This window comes from Manis pentadactyla, chromosome 19 (genome assembly GCF_030020395.1).
Source record: "Manis pentadactyla isolate mManPen7 chromosome 19, mManPen7.hap1, whole genome shotgun sequence".
Classification (NCBI taxonomy): domain Eukaryota; kingdom Metazoa; phylum Chordata; class Mammalia; order Pholidota; family Manidae; genus Manis; species Manis pentadactyla.
This window is the reverse complement of record NC_080037.1, coordinates 5881564-5901579: the sequence shown is the minus strand read 5'-3', so window position 1 is coordinate 5901579 and position 20016 is coordinate 5881564. Positions and strand designations below refer to the sequence as shown.

The window sequence follows — 20016 nt, the reverse complement described above, 5'->3', positions numbered from 1 at the left end:
TAAAAACCGAAATCAGTCAAAGGGAGAAATAAAAAATCTGTTTATTGCTTACAAACTGCAGTCCAGGGCCTTTTCTCTTTCCTGCTCCAGCTGAAGCAAAACCGGCCCTCCCCCTCCCCTACAAACTGCAGTCTAGGGCCATCTCTCTCCTCTGCTCCAGAAGAAGCAAGCCAGCAACCGAGCCAGCCCCCTCCCCTTAACCTCTCAGGTTCAGACATGCCCTCAGTTGCCCAGATGAACTCTCCACCCCTGAGGAATGATGCAAATACCCTAAAGCCATTCTTCTCTCCACCCTTGAGCGCCTGTTGATTTGCAGATGTACTAAAGCCAGGTGAGACATTCTGGAAATATTATAGTTTTACCCACAACTGTTCTATATATTTGATCTTTACATGAGGTTTTCTTTAAAAGGAGTTGGAAATGAAAAAACATTGAAAATTATTGGATGACCTTGAAGGAGGGCTCTTTTGGATCCAAATGCTTGGTAGTGGCTCACCTAGTCTTAACTCAGAGCGGGGCTGTGCCACTAAGCTGTGAGTTAGTGACTTCCAGGTGGATCCTTTTGAATGGAAAGCTTTAGTGGTACATTGACCCCTTCTAATTTTGGATTCATTAATACTTCCCTCCTTCCCCAGGTTTCAGAAAGGCTACTGCAACAAAACAAGAGCCACACAGGCCTCTTCCTACCCTCTTGTATCCCAGCTGCTACCTGTATTTCTCCTTGAAATTTTATGGGATGAAGTCTTAGAATTAACTCTTTTGGAAAGCCACAGCTTTGACCTTGCATCAGGGGATCATGAGCAAAGATTGAAACCTCCCATAATTTGAGTCTTCTTTATGACCTTTCTGGTGGAATCTGTGAACATTTGTGAGTTTTTATTTAAACTAAAATCCGGAGCTTTTACAACCTGGTATAAGAAGATACAAAGCAAACTTCCTTTTGGCTTACTGTCAAAGGAATAGTGTTTACTTGTGGCTGATACAGTAGGGGTGGAGAAGGTGACTTTGTAACTGACAGTATATCCTTTTCACTTAGCCAGAAACTTCCATGTGTGTGCAAATTTATAACAAAATAAAGTTTTGCAGAAAGTTGTCAAAGAGAAGAGATTGCCATTGCAAAGATTATGATGCTATATTTCAGAGAGTAGGAAGATTTTAGCAATTTTATCAAAAACAGCACCCCCCACCCCACACCCATTACTTGCAGGATGGGGGAAAATGAAGTCATGGGATAGTAATTTCAAAGTGTCTAGTCACTACTGACATTATATAAAATTATTTCTGAGGAATATTTACATAAGTGAGCAGTGTGCTCCTTGTTGGAGAGACATCTTGTTCTAACTTAATTCTTGAAGTGTTCTGGCCAGTTGTAGAAAGTGGAATGTAGAGGAGCAATGGAAAAATCTGTTTTAGAAAAGTGAGATCTTCAAAAAGAAGTAATTACAAGCTTCGATGAGAATATCATTTTAGTAAACATACTCAACATTGGGAATATTTTGCTTAAAAAAAACCCATTCTTTATTAAAGAGATGCTTGCTTCTACTGAGCACAGAACAATCTTTCAATTTTACTTTGTAATAACAAGTTAGTATTGAGTATTAGCTTTTTTTTTCCCCTAGGACAAATTTTAAAAATCTTAATGGTGCTTTGTTATCATGCAGCACTGTGGTAGAAAATAAAACGGATCATTTAGAAAAGATATATTCATAACATTTTCTCCAAGTTTTCCTGAAAACTATTTTTATAGTTTCTTTTGTTTTAAAAATAACACATGCTTTTTTAGGGAAGTTGGAAAGTAACTAAAAATTACAAAGGAGAAAATATAACCCTCTGACATCCCATAATTCACAGATAAGTACTTGCTAGTAATATTTTATAGTTTTTTCTGACAAACACACATAATGGGGTTTTGGTTTGTCTATAACTTTGTAGCTGGCTTAAGAATTTGTTACTGTGAAAAATTTCAAGCATATTTTGAGACGTGTTTAGAGACAAAAACACTATAATGAACTCCCCCATGTGTATCACCTTGATTAAATATCAAAATTTGCTGCTTTTTCTTCGTCTCTCCCTCTTTCTCTTTTTTTTCTTTGCTGTAATATTTTAAGGCAAATGTCAAGCATCATGTTACTTTTAGCCTCATATAGTTCAGGATGTGTCTGTAAGTATGTGGACATGTTCTTACTGCTCATAATGCCATTATACAGCTAATGAAATTCACAATAATCCCTGGTAGCTAAAACTGCTTCAAATGGAGATTTCCCTTGCTAGACTGCTTTTTGTGTTTAACATTTTGGGGAAATAGTTAATCAAAAATCTGACAGTTATGAAACTTATAAAAATGATAGTTTCACCTGTAAACTGTGACAAAGACTTCAACTACCTCCTCTGACTAACTTTCTTGGGTAGTGTTCCTTTATTTCCACTAGTTGAACAGCCTGTTTACCCTGCTCCTTGTCTTGGAGTACTGAGTTTAAATGGAAGGTTCTGGCAGTGCTCTACTCTGAAAGTCCAGGCACCGTCCTCATTTCAGGCTCATGCCCAAGTCAGTGTATGGGAGGAACTCGTCCAAGTAGGAAGATGCCCAGGAAGCATTTGACCTGCTACAGGCCACTGTGGACTCTTGGCTCTGTTTCTTGTAAATGTTACCAGGAAAAGTGCTCAGACCTGTTGGGCCCATACTCCACAACTCTCTAAGGCGAGAGATGTGCTACCTGCCCTGGAAACTCAGTCTGGCTTGATTTTTTTTTTTTTTTTCACCTCTGATTTGGTCCATCTTAGGCACCCTTTCTTTCTAGGAAGGTTAATAACTTTTGTGTCCTCTAGTAGGAAGATGGGAAGGATGATATAATGATGGACTTTTTGTTTTTTTTCATATTTCTGCAAAAAAGTTGTGGGTTAGGGGAAGTTCATAATTTCCTAGTTGTCACATACATTTATAATTAAGTCACCATTTTTCAGAGAGGTGCAGTGTTGCTCATGTGACATTTATGCCGTGACAAATAACTGCCACATAACTAAAAAGGCTTACTGAATTGTATTGGCCCACTAAATTTCAAGCAGCATTTTTACTGTCATAAGACAGGCTAATTTCTGTGTTAAACTTTGATAAGCATTGCAGTTTATTGTAGTAACACAGATGAAATGGATGAGTACTTGAGCCAGAGTACACACAATTTGATACTGTCAACAACAGCTGTAGTTGCATTTAGTTCCTGAATTGCAGCTGGCATCCATACACTAGGGACTGCTTTTGTTCCTTTTGTTTTTCTCTGTCTGCTCATAAGTGAGCTGCATAAGCGGGAAGAATTTAATGCAGAAACCTCTACTGCAAATACATATGGATTTTGTTATAATTCATTGTAATAGTTATGGCTAGATGGAGAGGAGATGTAAATGTTGATCTGCCTGGAAATGTACACCTGGCAGGCATCATCTGAATGCTGCTCTTAACATGTAGTGATCGTGTCCATAGATGGAAAGAAGGATAAGGAACATCTGGCAAACAAAGGTTTAGAAAACAAACACATGCCACTAATTTGAATAAAGAATGAGGCCACCATAAGCTGCTGGTTAGCGAAGCCTTAAAACTGAAAAATTTGGAAAACTGGAATGAAGCAGAAGTTTAGAGAACTGACCTAAGAAAAAGAAAAATTTATACAGTGCTATTTTGATTACTGTTAGAATCCATGGAAAGCACTGGATGGCCTTAGACTGAGCTGAGACACAGAGCTGGAACTTAACCTTTTACAGGTAAGATAGTTGAGGAAAGTAATTTACCTTTGGACTGAAGGTAAAAGTAAGATGTCAGGAAGACTAGAGCCACATTAACAATAAAACACTGAAACACATGCTCTGTGAATAAAGTAAATAGTACACAAGAACTAGGGCTTCTGTGTCTGAATATTTATTTGAGACTTTTTCTGAAGCTGTTTAGAAGTATTTCTTATTCGAACACCTTTGGTATGCGAGAGTTCAGACTAGTTATTTATTTGCAGTTCTAAAGCGGTGCAAAGCCTGTTCTGCCCCAAAACTTGACTTGAGCAGACATAAGACTGTTGATGAACTTTGTCACATACAATGTGATTGCTGGATGTCGTCTGAGATTGGCAAGGGGTGAAATATATATTGTATGTTATTTTACTCCTTTTCTAAATTTTAAAGGGTTCTTTCTACATGCTGGAACATATCTGACCCATGAGTTTAGGTGAGGTATTGTGGACCTGCATTTCAAAATAATGCATTTTGGGTTAATGACAGCAGAATTAAATTTACTCCTTAGAAACCATAGTTTGTTTGATAAGTAGGGAATAACCAAATGTTAAAACAATTTTCAAAAATGCCTTATACAGTTCCCTTCTCCCTTCAGATTGCGTCATCTCAGTCAATCTTTGTTACGTGGTGGTTATCATGCTTCTTTAAGAGGGATGCATATTGGTAATGCTCTTAGAAATTTCAGTGTTCGGCAAGTTTTGGAGAATGTGGACTCTTCTTTGCTCAGCAGTTTTTCTGTATAGGGTGTGGGTGAGGTAGATTAAGAAAAGGAAGCAAAACTCCCATGAATTCAGTGGGAAAGAAAGAAATAGGAGGGAAGGTTTATGGCCCTAAAAATTCTGGTGCTGTATATGTCTGTTAAATGCTTGGGTGTGATGAGATGGCTGGAGGCAATGCAGTGCGTGGCGATTGGGCCCTGCAGTTAGGTGCCAGTCCTGCTTCACATTTACTAGCTGTGGACCTTGGCACGACCTTTAACTTCTCTGAGCCTGTTATCTCTAAAATGGGGGAAATCATACCTACTTAGATTATAGTTACTACTCTGGGGCCTAACGGTTACCCCTGTTTTTATTATTTTCAAACTCTGATAAGGTATAATGAATGCTATGGAGAAAACAAGGAGGACAGTTCTGGTTGTAGGCAAGGAAGGAGGAGAGAAAATTGTCTCAGGTGTTTAGGTCAGCTTCCTATCAAAGGTGAAAATTATGGAAATACCAAATGTGCTTTTAAACTTTTTAATTAAAATAGAAAGTTGCTACTGTCTCTAGGCTATCTATACTTATTTACTAATTAAGATAGATTGTAGAATCAGGACTGGGTAAAAGTCTGATTTTATAATGGATTTATTTAGAATATTTCTCTAAGTCCTGGATGTACTAGGAGATTAGCTTTAGGAAAGCCTAATATATCAAAAACACATAAAACACACAATTAGTAAATTGGAGAAACACATTACCTAAGGATATAAAAAAATGATTGTCAGTACTGGCCACCATTGCCTCCTCTGGCTTGGCATACAATTGTGGACAGTGGCTAGCTTCGGTCACAAAATTTCTAAGAATTTTAATGAAAGTATGAATTTCAGAAAAGAATGAAATCCCCCAAGAGTTGCTGTATCTCATCTGACATCAACAGCTTTTCTAGCTTCTCAGACACCCAATCTCCATGCTGCCTCTTCCTGCAAGCTGCTTTGCCTTGTGGCTGAGACTCTCCACCTTAGGTGATGAGATGGCTCTCAGAGATGGTATGTGGCAAGGTTTTAGTGTTTTTTTTTTTTTTAATGCAAACTGAGAGCCTATTTTAATGACATTTACAGTTTCATTTCTTTGCATTTGGATCTTAAATCCATCTTGAATTTATTTATTTTTATACCCACCCACCCCCATCTTGAATTTATTTTGATTCAAAGAATAATATTTTTAGTTAAGCATTATGTTTGGTTATTACTTATTGCCAAATATTCAGCTGTTGAAAACTGATAGGCTTCCAGACAGCAAAAGTAAATCAACAACAAAAAGACCTTGAATTTCACATCCTCCTGAGCTGCTACAGATGACTTATTGGAAAAAGAAGGTATTTTAATAAATTTTATTGAAGTATAATTATATACCATAAAATGCACTAACTCTGTGAATTTTTAACAAATTTATACACTCATGAAACTACCACCCCAATTAAGATACAGAACATTTCCATCACCCCACAAAATCTATTGCCTTTCTGCAAGCACAGCCCCTAAGCTCATTCAGGTGAGTCAGATTTCAAACCCAGGTGTTCTGACTTCAGAGCCTGGCTTCTTAGCCATTACATTTACTGGCTGGTAGCTTCTTTAGTATATGTGATGCTCACTGATTAATTATTTATTATTGATTAATTTATAGGCTGGAGATAGGTTAGTAGCATCATCATTCATCTTGAAGTGTAGGTGTTGTCTTTTATTGTATCTTTCTTGACTCACATCTAATAAGTAGTGAGGTACTTGTAAACCATTTGGAATGTCTCTTGGTCTTTGCCTTCCAATGTTACCAGAAAAAAACTTAGTTCATTACAGTATATTATTCATTGTTGTTTGGTTGGATTGCATAAATTTAATTTTTTAGTAATAAAAATGTTTTTATTAACAAGATAGTTATCCACGCGTACATGAGGATTCCTTGTTTTTGCCTTATGCGGATGGCGTGACTCTTTGTTGTTACCTTTGTATGTGTAATAGAGGCTTTGTGATACAAGTGTTTTCTTTTCTAGGACTTTTTCAGATTTCGCAGAACAAAGTGGCAGTTCTTCTCCTCGCTGGTGGGCAGGGGACAAGACTCGGTGTTGCCTATCCTAAGGGGATGTATGATGTTGGTTTGCCATCCCGTAAGACGCTTTTTCAGATTCAAGCAGAACGTATCCTGAAGCTTCAGCAGTTGGCTGAAAAATACCACGGCGACAAATGCGTTATTCCCTGGTAAGATGTGTCTCATTGTGGGAGTGGGCCTGAACGTACAGTGATTTACAATATTCAAAATGAAAATATGTACTGTACTCATAAGCAGACATATTTCCTGTTATTTACTATGTGTGTTAAAAGTAATATGTGTAACAGCTGGATAGGTGATCAGGTACCTTAATGAGCAATATATGCCCTCCTCTGGCTTTTACCACCACCCCCCGCCAGCGCCTCAGTGTGAGTCCCTGGGGCTTCCTTTGAGTCCAGAAACTTCATATGATTGTAAGTCTGTGTATAGGACTTCTGACTGAAAACAGCTTCCCTCTGAAATGTGAAGGCACTGCTCTGTTGTTTCAGCATTGCTGTTGAGAGGTGCATTGCCGTTCTGATCCCTAATCTTTTTTTTTTCTTTTTGAAAGCGTTGAGGGTCTCCTCTTATCGTTAGTGTCTGAAATTTCAGGACAACATGGTATGAGTATTTTCACCACTCTAGGTACTCAGCAGGTTCTGTCTGTCTATAAACTCATATCTAGCCCTCCTGAACCCCCTTCCCACACCCCTCAGCTGAAAGCTCCCCTGATTTCTCTGCCATGGGCCACTCTTGGGTTCTTAGTTGCAGCCGGGATGCTGGGTTCTCAGGGTCTACCTCCACCTGTGTTTGTCTCCTAAGCATGGAGAGATTATGGGAAGTTACGCTCTGCTTTTTAGAAGTTTTAGCTCTTTAATCTCTTTCCAAGAGCAGCTTTGGAAGTTAGCATGTTTTGAGTGGGAAACCAGCTGTGTGTTTGAGATCCCTCAAGTTCCTAATCTTGTTATTTCAGCCCATGTGACCAACAAAAACCTGGCTGGTTTCTTTGTCCTTCTGCCTGGATTCCCTGTACTCAAAATCAGCTAATACACCCGGGAAAAGGCAGCTGCATTTCCCCAGCTCCCCTTTGAAAGATTTGTACTGTCTAGAATTTTAGTGCTAATCCACGTTGCTTCTGTAGCTGATGCCTTTAAAATAAGCTTTTTGTAATTTTCCCAGCTTTTCTGGCTCTTCTCCACATGAGCATTGGTCTGCTGTGAACTGTTTATTTAGTTTTTCATCTTGATTCCTTTGGTGATTTTTGAAAGACATCTGTGTTCTACACAGCTGACATTCTGCATAAAGTCCTGGCTTCCCACTGTTGTGTTGGATTTTCTTCTCCCAACTCTTGAAATTTCTGTTCTTTGCTTATGCAAGCAGATTAGCCACCTGTTTATCACCTTCTTCTATATTATGACCAAACCTTTTATATTCAGAGTTCAAAATACCGGATACTTTGTTAAACACATATCTACTGTGGTGGGAAATTATACTGTTTTCTTCACTCAAAACACACTGAGTGCCGCTTCTAGGCACTGCTGGGGATATATCAGTAACCAAAACAGACAAACTCCTTATATGTAGTTAACATTCTAGTAAGGACAAAGCTATTGTAGTCACTAATTGTGGTTTTAGGTAGAATTTTTTTTCTTTTTTGTCACAATAGCATGTGTTGAATTTATGAGACAATAGAACATATAATTACAGTCTTAGGATTTTAAATGGAGGGTTAACAGAACCAAGATCATTAGAATGTATTGTAGTTACCCTTTTCTCCTTTTTTATTTAGTTTTTAATTTAGAATACCCTTTCCTACGAACTCTAAAATATTTACTTAAAACAGCTATAGGGTCTCTGGTGCAGGAGTTATGTTTAATATTGTTACATAGATTTATTCTGTATGTAAGGACTGGTGAAGTTGCCAGGAGAGGAGGAGCAGCTTATATACCATACCCAGGAAAAGGATGAAGGAGCTGAGACAATAAGCAGTGCTCTCAAAGATTTTCTTTAGCTTAGGAAATGGACAAGGCTTGATTTGGGCCTAGTTCACATAGTACTGTTGTTTAGAGGATCTGCTTGTCTCTTGCAAGGTATATAATGACCAGTGGCAGAACCATGGAATCTACAAAGGAATTCTTCACAAAGCATAAGTACTTTGGTTTAAAAAAAGAGAACGTGATCTTTTTCCAGCAGGGAATGCTGCCTGCTCTGAGTTTTGATGGGAAAATTATTTTGGAAGAGAAGAACAAAGTTTCTATGGCTCCAGGTTTGTAACCATGCTTGATAATGGTGACTAGAAGTGGTAGTAACATAAATCATTAGATTTTGATTTTCTTTTTTTTAATTTGGTGTTTTGGATGTTTAAACATTTAAAGTGTTCTGCAATTTTGCAATATTTAAAAAACTGAAAATGCCCATTGGTGAAGTGGATATACTTTTTGTGATACATTTTGTGAATGTCTGCCCTTGAGAGCAATTGGAGCAGCATTCAGAGTATTCTCTTTATTGAGTATTTTATAAACCACAGTCTTAATGCCTGCATTACTTATTAGAGGGAAAAATTGGAGACCATTTGCTATTTAGTAAATAAAAGGCTACATTACAGTTTATCTTACAGCATTAATTCTGAAACAATATTAGGATAATTATTTGTAGATATTAAATGACAAAGAGAAATAGTTTCAGTATGTTAATAAGTAAGAGAATGAGAAACACAAAACTGCAGATGCACTGTGATCAGGGCCATGGCTTTGCACAGTTCTGGGCAGTAGTACATGCACATCGTGCTATTAATGGCAATCCTAGAACTGGGCAGCATCCTGCTGTGCAGCTACGTACAGCTACCCTGAGTATGATTCCAGCTATAAAAATAAGTGTGTTCATATGTATGTGAATCTGTACTTGGAGGAAAGACTGAAAGGAAATAAATAGTAGCATTAACAGTGGTGTTCTCCAGATGTAGGCTTTTATTTCATCTTAACTCTTTTTTTCCCTACTTAATTCTTTTTATTAGTGGAAGAGTGTGCTATTCTTAGCTCTATTCTGTGAAGTTGTCTAATCTTTTGTCATCATTTAAGCTTGGCTGAGGTTGATGGAAGAAGTACATTAAGGCCGCACTAGAACTAAATGGGGCAAGAAAAGGCACTTACTTGCATTTAGTTTAAATCACCATGGACCTTCATATCAGTCTGGTTTCTTAAATTTGGGATAAAATACCCAGGTATTTTTATTTTTGAGATGGGGTGAAATTGTCAGCGTTGGGGTGTAAATACAGAGTAAACTTGAATTGTACAGTATTAATAAAACTAGAAATGCTATGAAATAATCATTGCTTGATAAAGAGTTTTATATTTCATAATATATTTCAGGCTAAATTGTTAAAAGGGCTGAGTTGAAAAGTACAGTGTTCAATTTGCCTAGTCTTACATTAATAATATTATTCTCTGGACGCTTATGCCAAATTACCTTCAAAATCATGTAGTGTAACTTTGACACCTGAATCGTTCCTATGGATATCTACTTTTTTTTGCCCTGTAATGTAAAACTGTGGTTTGCACCTTCACCTTGGTTTGGAAGAATTAAATGATTTTTGGGTTACTTTTGTAATGGGTTTTATGTGTGCCACTAATGGGCTATCTTATTTCCCAGATGGAAATGGTGGTCTTTATCGGGCTCTTGCAGCCCAGAACATTGTGGAAGATATGGAGCAAAGAGGCATTTGGAGCATTCATGTCTATTGTGTTGACAACATATTAGTAAAAGTGGCAGACCCACGGTTCATTGGATTTTGCCTTCAGAAAGGAGCAGACTGTGGAGCAAAGGTAATGCCTTCCTTGCCAACAGTGAGGCTTTAAATGGTCTTTCTCTGTCTGTACATATGTTCCAGGAGTCAGCCTAGATTTATTAGGGCGATTTAAATATTTTAGAACCATTCATCTCTCTAAACTCTCCCACACCCAATTTTTTTCTTAAATTGGCAACGTTTAATTCTAGAAGTAGCGTTGTATGCTTGTGCATCTCAAATAAGAGGTTAAAACATGTGAGGATGATTTGTAAGTACCTAGGAAAGTGAATGATCACCACTAGGCCTGGGATGGATTCATTAATGTCAAGTTGTATTTGATCAGATTAACCCAGTTTCTTCCTATGACAGTTAAGGAGGGGAAATATGGTAGAAATAGCAGATTTAGACTTCAGCAAGGCATTTGACAAGGTATCTCATTATAGTCTTGTGAATGAAATGGAAACATGCAGACTGGGGGTAAGGGCAGTTAAGGAGATTGACTGCTTGCTTGAATGAGCACAGAATGATGTTAAGATAGAGTGAGATTTATAGTGCTGTATGTAAGATTGCCCCGGGCATAGTTCTTTTCAACATTTTTTTTGTTGCATAGGTGATGATATAGGAGACTTGCTTTTATTGTAGCAAACAAAACATGCAACATATCTAGGAGTAAAATAGAAAACATGAAATACCTAAAAAAGCACTTTGGAAGATTTAGAAATACTCAAAATTTATTAATTGAATTTTATAAAATGAATCTGTAAGTCTAATCAAAGTTATAGAAGCTGAAGTCTTAAATTTACAATGTATAGTTGTATACATATTTATATTATATAAATTGTATACTTTCAATGTATAATATTATAATATATAAATATTCCTTTCCTGGATATCTGTAAATAACAATTCTTATCAAATTAAAGTATAACAATCCTGATCAAAGTCCCAATGAGACTATTTTGGAGACATTTGACAAAATGATTGTAAAATGTAGAATAAACATGTAAAGATGGCTAGGAACATGTTGAAAAAAGATGATGACGAGGAAAGAAGGTTGGAGATAATTTGTCAGATATTAAAACGGGTGTAAATAAAAAGTGAGTAAGAGTTATTAGTACCAAAACCAGAATAGAATGACAGTTTTGTGGAGCAGAATAGATCAGTCAGAAATAAATCCATGTATATATAAGAGCATACTGTGTGAAAATATGGCATTTCAAATCAGTGGAGGAAATGAATGAGATAACTGGTTTAAAGTGAAGTAAGAACTTAAAAGCTCATACCAAAATCAATTTCAAAATTAAATATAAATAAATGTAAACATAATGGATTACAAAGTTAAATATTAAAAAACCCCATAAAGATGTTAGAAGAAAGTTTAGAATAATTTGTAGTATTACACAAAGGGAAGACTTTTCTGCCAGAAGCAAAAACCATATAGTCTTTGGACAAAAACAAATTAGACTACATATAAATTTGAGATACCTTGTTTTAAAAAGAAGAGTTGCCATAAAAGGCATACCATATTCTTGTGGAGATTTTCTATTATAAAGTAGTCATTTCTCTCAAAACGAATCTATAAATTTACTGCAAAGTCAGAGAAGGTGAATTCTTAAATTTACTAGTACAAGTTTTGAGATATTAAGGTGGAAGATTAATAAGACTCCTCCTAATTCTGAAAACAAAGAATTGGTTCATTTATTTAAGACTTTTGTCTGTTCTAATACTCTATTACATAAAGTGTCTGTACTGTATTATAAATAATACTAAACTGTGATAAAAACAGTACATTGGATTTTAAATAGCTACTGAACTTTAAACAACAAAACTGCATTTCTGACTTTGTTCCACTTGGTGTCACTCTTTTTTCTAAAATTGGGATTTTACTGCACTAGCTTCAGAATCAATTTAAATTCTAGATGATCAGAGAGCATTGAACCTCAGAGATCATCTGGTCACCCCCTTTGTTCTCAGAAATGAGCACCCTGAGTTCCAGCACTAAATAAGTTCCAGGTGCAGGTCCTTCCTCACATGAATGGAGGCAGGATTAGAATTCATGTTCCACAGGTCCTAGTTTTAGTGTTGTATCTCATTATAAAACCAAACTCTTAATAGATAAAGTGTGTTTTGCTGGCAGCTCAAAAACCTTTAAATTGATGAGTGTACTAGTCACACAGAGATGCAAGTGTAACCAGTCCCTGTTCTCCTTTACCTGTGGGTTCTGTGGGCCACATTCTGCCTCAGCCTACCTGCTTTGCTTTGCCTGCCATATCGTGTAGAGGTCATTCAGTGAATGGATAAATACGTATTAAGATGAAACTCACTGGTACATGTTAAAAACTTTTAGAAATGTTGGGAACCATTGTTGTGCATCTGGCCTCCCACCATGTTTATTTTAATTAAAAAACCCCAAGGCAGCTATTTGAATGTGGGGCGGAAGATGGCGGCGTGAGTAGAGCAGCGGAAATCTCCTCCCAAAACAACATATATCTATGAAAATATAACAAAGACAACCCTTCCTAGAATAAAGACCAGAGGACACAGGACAATATCCAGACCACATCCACACCTGAGAGAACCCAGCGCCTCGCGAACGGGGTAAGATACAAGCCCCGGCCCCGCGGGAGCCGAGCGCCCCTCCCCCCAGCTCCCGGCGGGAGAAGAGCAGGCAGAGCGGGAGGGAGACGGAGCCCAGGGCTGCCGAGCACCCAGCCCCAGCCATCCGGGCCAGAGTGCAGGGACCTCGATACTGGGAAAACAGGGCAGCAAGAACAGTGAGCAGGCACTGGAGGCTGGGCGACAGAGGACATAAGAAAAGCGCGCGACCATTTTTTTTTTTTTTGCTTTTTTGCTGCTCTGTTTTGGCGAGCGCTTTTTGGAAGTCTTAAAGGGACAGGGACCCCAATATTAGGGAAACAGGGCAGAAAGACCGGTGAGCAGAGGCCTGAGGCTGGCACCGGAGAATAAAGAAAAACGAACGACCACCTTTTTTTTTTTTTTTAATTAAAAAAATTTTTTTTTTTTTAATTAAAAAAATTTTTTTTCTTGTTTTTTTTTGTGGTCGTTGTTTTGTTTTGGCGGGTGCTTTTTGGAAGTCTTAAAGGGGCAGGGCGGGCCACTTAATCCAGAGGTAGGGAATCCGGGATCTCTGGGCACCCTAACCCCTGGGCTTCAGGGAGCAGGGAGGCACCTTACGGAGATAAATAGCCTCCCAGCAGCTCCTGCTCCAACGCGACTCCACCATTTTGGAGTAGCTGCCCGAGCCAGGCCACGCCCACAGCAACAGCGGAGATTAACTCCATAGCAGCCGGGCAGGAAGCAGAAACCCTGTCTGTGCGCAGCTGCGCAGCACAAGCCACTAGAGGCCGCTGTTCTCCCAGGAGAGGAGGGCCACAAACCAACAAGAAAGGAAGTCCTTCCAGCCGTCACTCGTCCCAGTTCTGCAGACTATTCCTATCACCATGAAAAGGCAAAGCTACAGGCAGACAAAGATCACAGAGACAACACCAGAGAAGGAGACAGACCTAACCAGTCTTCCTGACAAAGAATTCAAAATAAGAATCATAAACATGCTGACAGAGATTCAGAGAAATACGCAAGAAAAATGGGATGAAGTCCGGAAAGAGATCACAGATGCCAGAAAGGAGATCGCAGAAATGAAACAAACTCTGGAAGGGTTTATAAGCAGAATGGATAGAATGCAAGAGGCCATTGATGGAATTGAAATCAGAGAACAGGAACGCATGGAAGCTGACATAGAGAGAGACAAAAGGATCTCCAGGAATGAAACAATATTAAGAGAACTGTGTGACCAATCTAAAAGGAGCAATATCCGTATTATAGGGGTCCCAGAAGAAGAAGAGAGAGGCAAAGAGATGGAAAGTATCTTAGAAGAAATAATTGCTGAAAACTTCCCCACACTGGGGGAGGAAGTAATCAAACAGACCACGGAAATACACAGAACCCCCAACAGAAAGGATCCAAGAAGGGCAACACCAAGACACATAATAATTAAAATGGCAAAGATCAAGGACAAGGAAAGAGTGTTAAAGGCAGCTAGAGAGAAAAAGGTCACCTATAAAGGGAAACCCATCAGGCTAACGTCAGATTTCTCAACAGAAACCCTACAGGCCAGAAGAGAATGGCATGATATATTTAATACAATGAAACAGAAGGGCCTTGAACCAAGGATACTGTATCCAGCACGACTATCATTCAAATATGACGGTGGGATTAAACAATTCCCAGACAAACAAAAGCTGAGGGAATTTGCTTTCCACAAACCACCTCTACAGAACATCTTACAGGGACTGCTCTAGATGGGAGCACTCCTAGAAAGAGCACAGCACAAAACACCCAAGATATGAAGAATCGAGGAGGAGGAACAAGAAGGGAGAGAAGAAAAGAATCTCCAGACAGTGTATATAACAGCTCAATAAGCGAGCTAAGTTAGGCAGTAAGATACTAAAGAGGCTAACCTTGAACCTTTGGTAACCACGAATTTAAAGCCTGCAATGGCAATAAGTACATATCTTTCAATAGTCACCCTAAATGTTAATGGGTTGAATGCACCAATCAAAAGACACAGAGTAACAGAATGGATAAAAAAGCAAGACCCATCTATATGCTGCTTACAAGAAACTCACCTCAAACCCAAAGACATGTACAGACTAAAAGTCAAGGGATGGAAAAACATATTTCAAGCAAACAACAGTGAGAAGAAAGCAGGGGTTGCAGTACTAATATCAGACAAAATAGACTTCAAAACAAAGAAAGTAACAAGAGATAAAGAAGGACACTACATAATGATAAAGGGCTCAGTCAAACAAGAGGATATAACCATTCTAAATATATATGCACCCAACACAGGAGCACCAGCATATGTGAAACAAATACTAACAGAACTAAAGGGGGATATAGACTGCAATGCATTCATTCTAGGAGACTTCAACACACCACTCACCCCAAAGGATAGATCCACTGGGCAGAAAATAAGTAAGGACACGGAAGCACTGAACAACACAGTAGAGCAGATGGACCTAATAGACATCTATAGAACTCTACATCCAAAAGCAGCGGGATATACATTCTTCTCAAGTGCACATGGAACATTCTCCAGAATAGACCACATACTAGGCCACAAAAAGAGCCTCAGAAAATTCCAAAAGATTGAAATCCTACCAACCAACTTTTCAGACCACAAAGGCATAAAACTAGAAATAAACTGTACAAAGAAAGCAAAGAGGCTCACGAACACATGGAGGCTTAACAACACGCTCCTAAATAATCAATGGATCAATGACCAAATCAAAATGGAGATCCAGCAATATATGGAAACAAATGACAACAACAACACTAAGCCCCAACTTCTGTGGGACACAGCAAAAGCAGTCTTAAGAGGAAAGTATATAGCAATCCAAGCATATTTAAAAAAGGAAGAGCAATCCCAAATGAATGGTCTAATGTCACAATTATCGAAATTGGAAAAAGAAGAACAGATGAGGCCTAAGGTCAGCAGAAGGAGGGACATAATAAAGATCAGAGAAGAAATAAATAAAATTGAGAAGAATAAAACAATAGCAAAAATCAATGAAACCAAGAGCTGGTTCTTCGAGAAAATAAACAAAATAGATAAGCCTCTAGCCAGACTTATTAAGAAGAAAAGAGAGTCAACACAAATCAACAGTATCAGAAACGAGAAAGGAAAAATCACGACGGACCCCACGGAAATGCAAAGAATTATTGGAGAATACTATGAAAACCTATATGCTAACAAGCTGGGAAACCTAGGAGAAATGGACAACTTCCTAGAAAAATATAACCTTCCAAGATTGACCCAGGAAGAAACAGAAAATCTAAACAGACCAATTACCAGCAACGAAATTGAAGCGGTAATCCAAAAACTACCAAAGAACAAAACCCCCGGGCCAGATGGATTTACCTCGGAATTTTATCAGACATACAGGGAAGACATAATACCCATTCTCCTTAAAGTTTTCCAAAAAATAGAGGAGGAGGGGATACTCCCAAACTCATTCTATGAAGCTAACATCACCCTAATACCAAAACCAGGCAAAGACCCCACCAAAAAAGAAAACTACAGACCAATATCCCTGATGAACGTAGATGCAAAAATACTCAACAAAATATTAGCAAACCGAATTCAAAAATACATCAAAAGGATCATACACCATGACCAAGTGGGATTCATTCCAGGGATGCAAGGATGGTACAACATTCGAAAGTCCATCAACATCATCCACCACATCAACAAAAAGAAAGACAAAAACCACATGATCATCTCCATAGATGCTGAAAAAGCATTTGACAAAGTTCAACATCCATTCATGTTAAAAACTCTCAGCAAAATGGGAATAGAGGGCAAGTACCTCAACATAATAAAGGCCATCTATGATAAACCCACAGCCAACATTATATTGAACAGCGAGAAGCTGAAAGCATTTCCTCTGAGATCGGGAACTAGACAGGGATGCCCACTCTCTCCACTGTTATTTAACATAGTACTGGAGGTCCTAGCCACGGCAATCAGACAAAATAAAGAAATACAAGGAATCCAGATTGGTAAAGAAGAAGTTAAACTGTCACTATTTGCAGATGACATGATACTGTACATAAAAAACCCTAAAGACTCCACCCCAAAACTACTAGAACTGATATCGGAATACAGCAAAGTTGCAGGATACAAAATCAACACACAGAAATCTGTGGCTTTCCTATATACTAACAATGAACCAACAGAGAGAGAAATCAGGAAAACAACTCCATTCACAATTGCATCAAAAAAAATAAAATACCTAGGAATAAACCTAACCAAAGAAGTGAAAGACTTATACTCTGAAAACTACAAGTCACTCTTAAGAGAAATTAAAGGGGACACTAACAGATGGAAACTCATCCCATGCTCGTGGCTAGGAAGAATTAATATCGTTAAAATGGCCATCCTGCCCAAAGCAATATACAGATTTGATGCAATCCCTATGAAACTACCAGCAACATTCTTCAATGAACTGGAACAAATAATTCAAAAATTCATATGGAAACACCAAAGACCCCGAATAGCCAAAGCAATCCTGAGAAAGAAGAATAAAGTAGGGGGGATCTCACTCCCCAACTTCAAGCTCTACTATAAAGCCATAGTAATCAAGACAATTTGGTACTGGCACAAGAGCAGAGCCACAGACCAATGGAACAGACTAGAGAATCCAGACATTAACCCAGACATATATGGTCAATTAATATTTGATAAAGGAGCCATGGACATACAATGGCGAAATGACAGTCTCTTCAACAGGTGGTGCTGGCAAAACTGGACAGCTACATGTAGGAGAATGAAACTGGACCATTGTCTAACCCCATATACAAAAGTAAACTCAAAATGGATCAAAGACCTGAATGTAAGCCATGAAACCATTAAACTCCTGGAAGAAAACATAGGCGAAAACCTCTTAGACATAAACATGAGTGACCTCTTCTTGAACACATCTCCCCGGGCAAGGAAAACAACAGCAAAAATGAGTAAGTGGGACTATATTAAGCTGAAAAGCTTCTGTACAGCAAAAGACACCATTAATAGAACAAGAAGGATCCCTACAGTATGGGAGAATATATTTGAAAATGACACATCCGATAAAGGCTTGACGTCCAGAATATATAAGGAGCTCTCACGCCTCAACAAACAAAAAACAAATAACCCAATTAAAAAATGGGCAGAGGAACTGAACAGACAGTTCTCCAAAAAAGAAATACAGATGGCCAACAGACACATGAAAAGATGCTCCACATCGCTAATTATCAGAGAAATGCAAATTAAAACTACAATGAGGTATCACCTCACACCAGTAAGGATGGCTGCCATCCAAAAGACAAACAACAACAAATGTTGGCGAGGCTGTGGAGAAAGGGGAACCCTCCTACACTGCTGGTGGGAATGTAAGTTAGTTCAACCATTGTGGAAAGCAGTATGGAGGTACATCAAAATGCTCAAAACAGACTTACCATTTGACCCAGGAATTGCACTCCTAGGAATTTACCCTAAGAATGCAGCAATCAAGTTTGAGAAAGACAGATGCACCCCTATGTTTATTGCAGCACTATTTACAATAGCCAAGAATTGGAAGCAACCTAAATGTCCATCAATAGATGAATGGATAAAGAAGATGTGGTACATATACACAATGGAATACTACTCAGCTATAAGAAAAGGGCAAATCCAATCATTTGCAGCAACATGGATGGAGCTGGAGGGTATTATGCTCAGTGAAACAAGCCAAGCGGAGAAAGAGAAATACCAAATGATTTCACTTATCTGTGGAATATAAGAACAAAGGAAAAACTGAAGGAACAAAACAGCAGCAGAATCACAGAACTCAAGAATGGACTAACAGGTACCAAAGGGAAAGGGACTGGGGAGGATGGGTTGGTAGGGAGGGATAAGGGGGGGAGAAGTAGGGGGGTATTAAGATTAACATGCATGGGGGGGTAGGAGAAAAGGGAGGGCTGTACAACACAGAGAAGGCAAGTAGTGATTCTACAACATTTTGCTATGCTGATGGACACTGACTGTAAAGGGGTTTATAGGGGAGACCTGGTATAGGGGAGAGCCTAGTAAACATAATATTCGTCATGTAAGTGTAGATTAGTGATAGCAAAAAAAAAAAAAAAAAAGGGCAGTTCCTGTGTGGTAACTTCCAACGAGTTCTACACAAGGGTATAAAGGGCATATAAAAGTGTAGGCAAAGGGTCTGTTTGTGTTTATACAGAGGATCAAAGCCTAATTGGGCTACCCCGAAAATGAACTAAGATATGATATGAAAAAGAACTTCCAACATCTGCACCCTCTGGAAGACTCATGCCAGAAGATGATCATCAAAAAACCCCAACAAAGATCCACGCACTGCTACAGCTGTAGATGCACTCATCCCACCAGTTCCTGGACCTGCCATGGGAATGAGGAAGGAGATATCTAAGCTGGCCTGTGCATACAGTAAAACAACAAAATTGGACTGGATCTATACTGTTGGAACTCAACCAAGAATTTGGAGAAGTGCAAATTGTAGCGCTCCAAAGTCTTACAACTACAAACTATTTATTGTTAAAAGAACATATGGCATGTGAACAGTCCCCAGGAATGGGTTGTTTTAATTTGTCTGATTTCTCTCAGACTGTTCAAGTTCATTTGGACAATATCCACCATATCATAGATAAGTTTTCACAAATGCCTAAGGTGCCTAACTGGTTTTCTTGGTTACACTGCAGATGGCTGGTAATTACAGATATGCTTTGGTTATGTAACTATACTCCTATTATGTTAATGTGTGTGTGCAATTTAAGTAGTAGCTTAAAACCTATACATGCTGAAGTTACTCTACAAGAAGATATATCAAAGAAATAATCAATCTTCCCATGTTTTCTTCCGCCTGCTACTTCTATAGCTTTTCTTCTTCCTTCCTAATTACAACCCTTAAATAGAATTCGTGCCTCATATCAAATTTACCGAGTATCATAATTCTTCCAAGTGGTAAAGATACCTCAAGACAAATGCTGGGCATAGAAGCCACAGGGCATAAATATGCAAAGAAGTAAAAAGCTAACCTTTTCAAACAATAAGGCTTCTCTCTCACTTACCAACTTCACATTTCCCTGTATGGCCCCGGAAGA

At 38.4% G+C, this 20016-nt stretch overlaps 1 protein-coding gene across 6 annotated transcripts in view; it reads left to right on the top strand.

Moving 5' to 3' along the window:
- UHMK1 (U2AF homology motif kinase 1) overlaps positions 1–20016 on the top strand; it is an 88398-nt gene that overhangs the window by 56316 nt on the left and 12066 nt on the right. For all 6 annotated transcript variants that reach the window (XR_005032191.2, XR_005032190.2, XM_036922848.2 and 3 more), the window contains 3 exons: positions 6520–6724; positions 8645–8820; positions 10203–10375. Coding sequence is in view for 4 of the 6 variants with exons in the window: in XM_036922848.2 (XP_036778743.2) it covers positions 6520–6724; positions 8645–8820; positions 10203–10375 (554 nt within the window). In the remaining 2 variants the exon portion in view is untranslated. The remainder of the gene's footprint in view (positions 1–6519; positions 6725–8644; positions 8821–10202; positions 10376–20016) is intronic.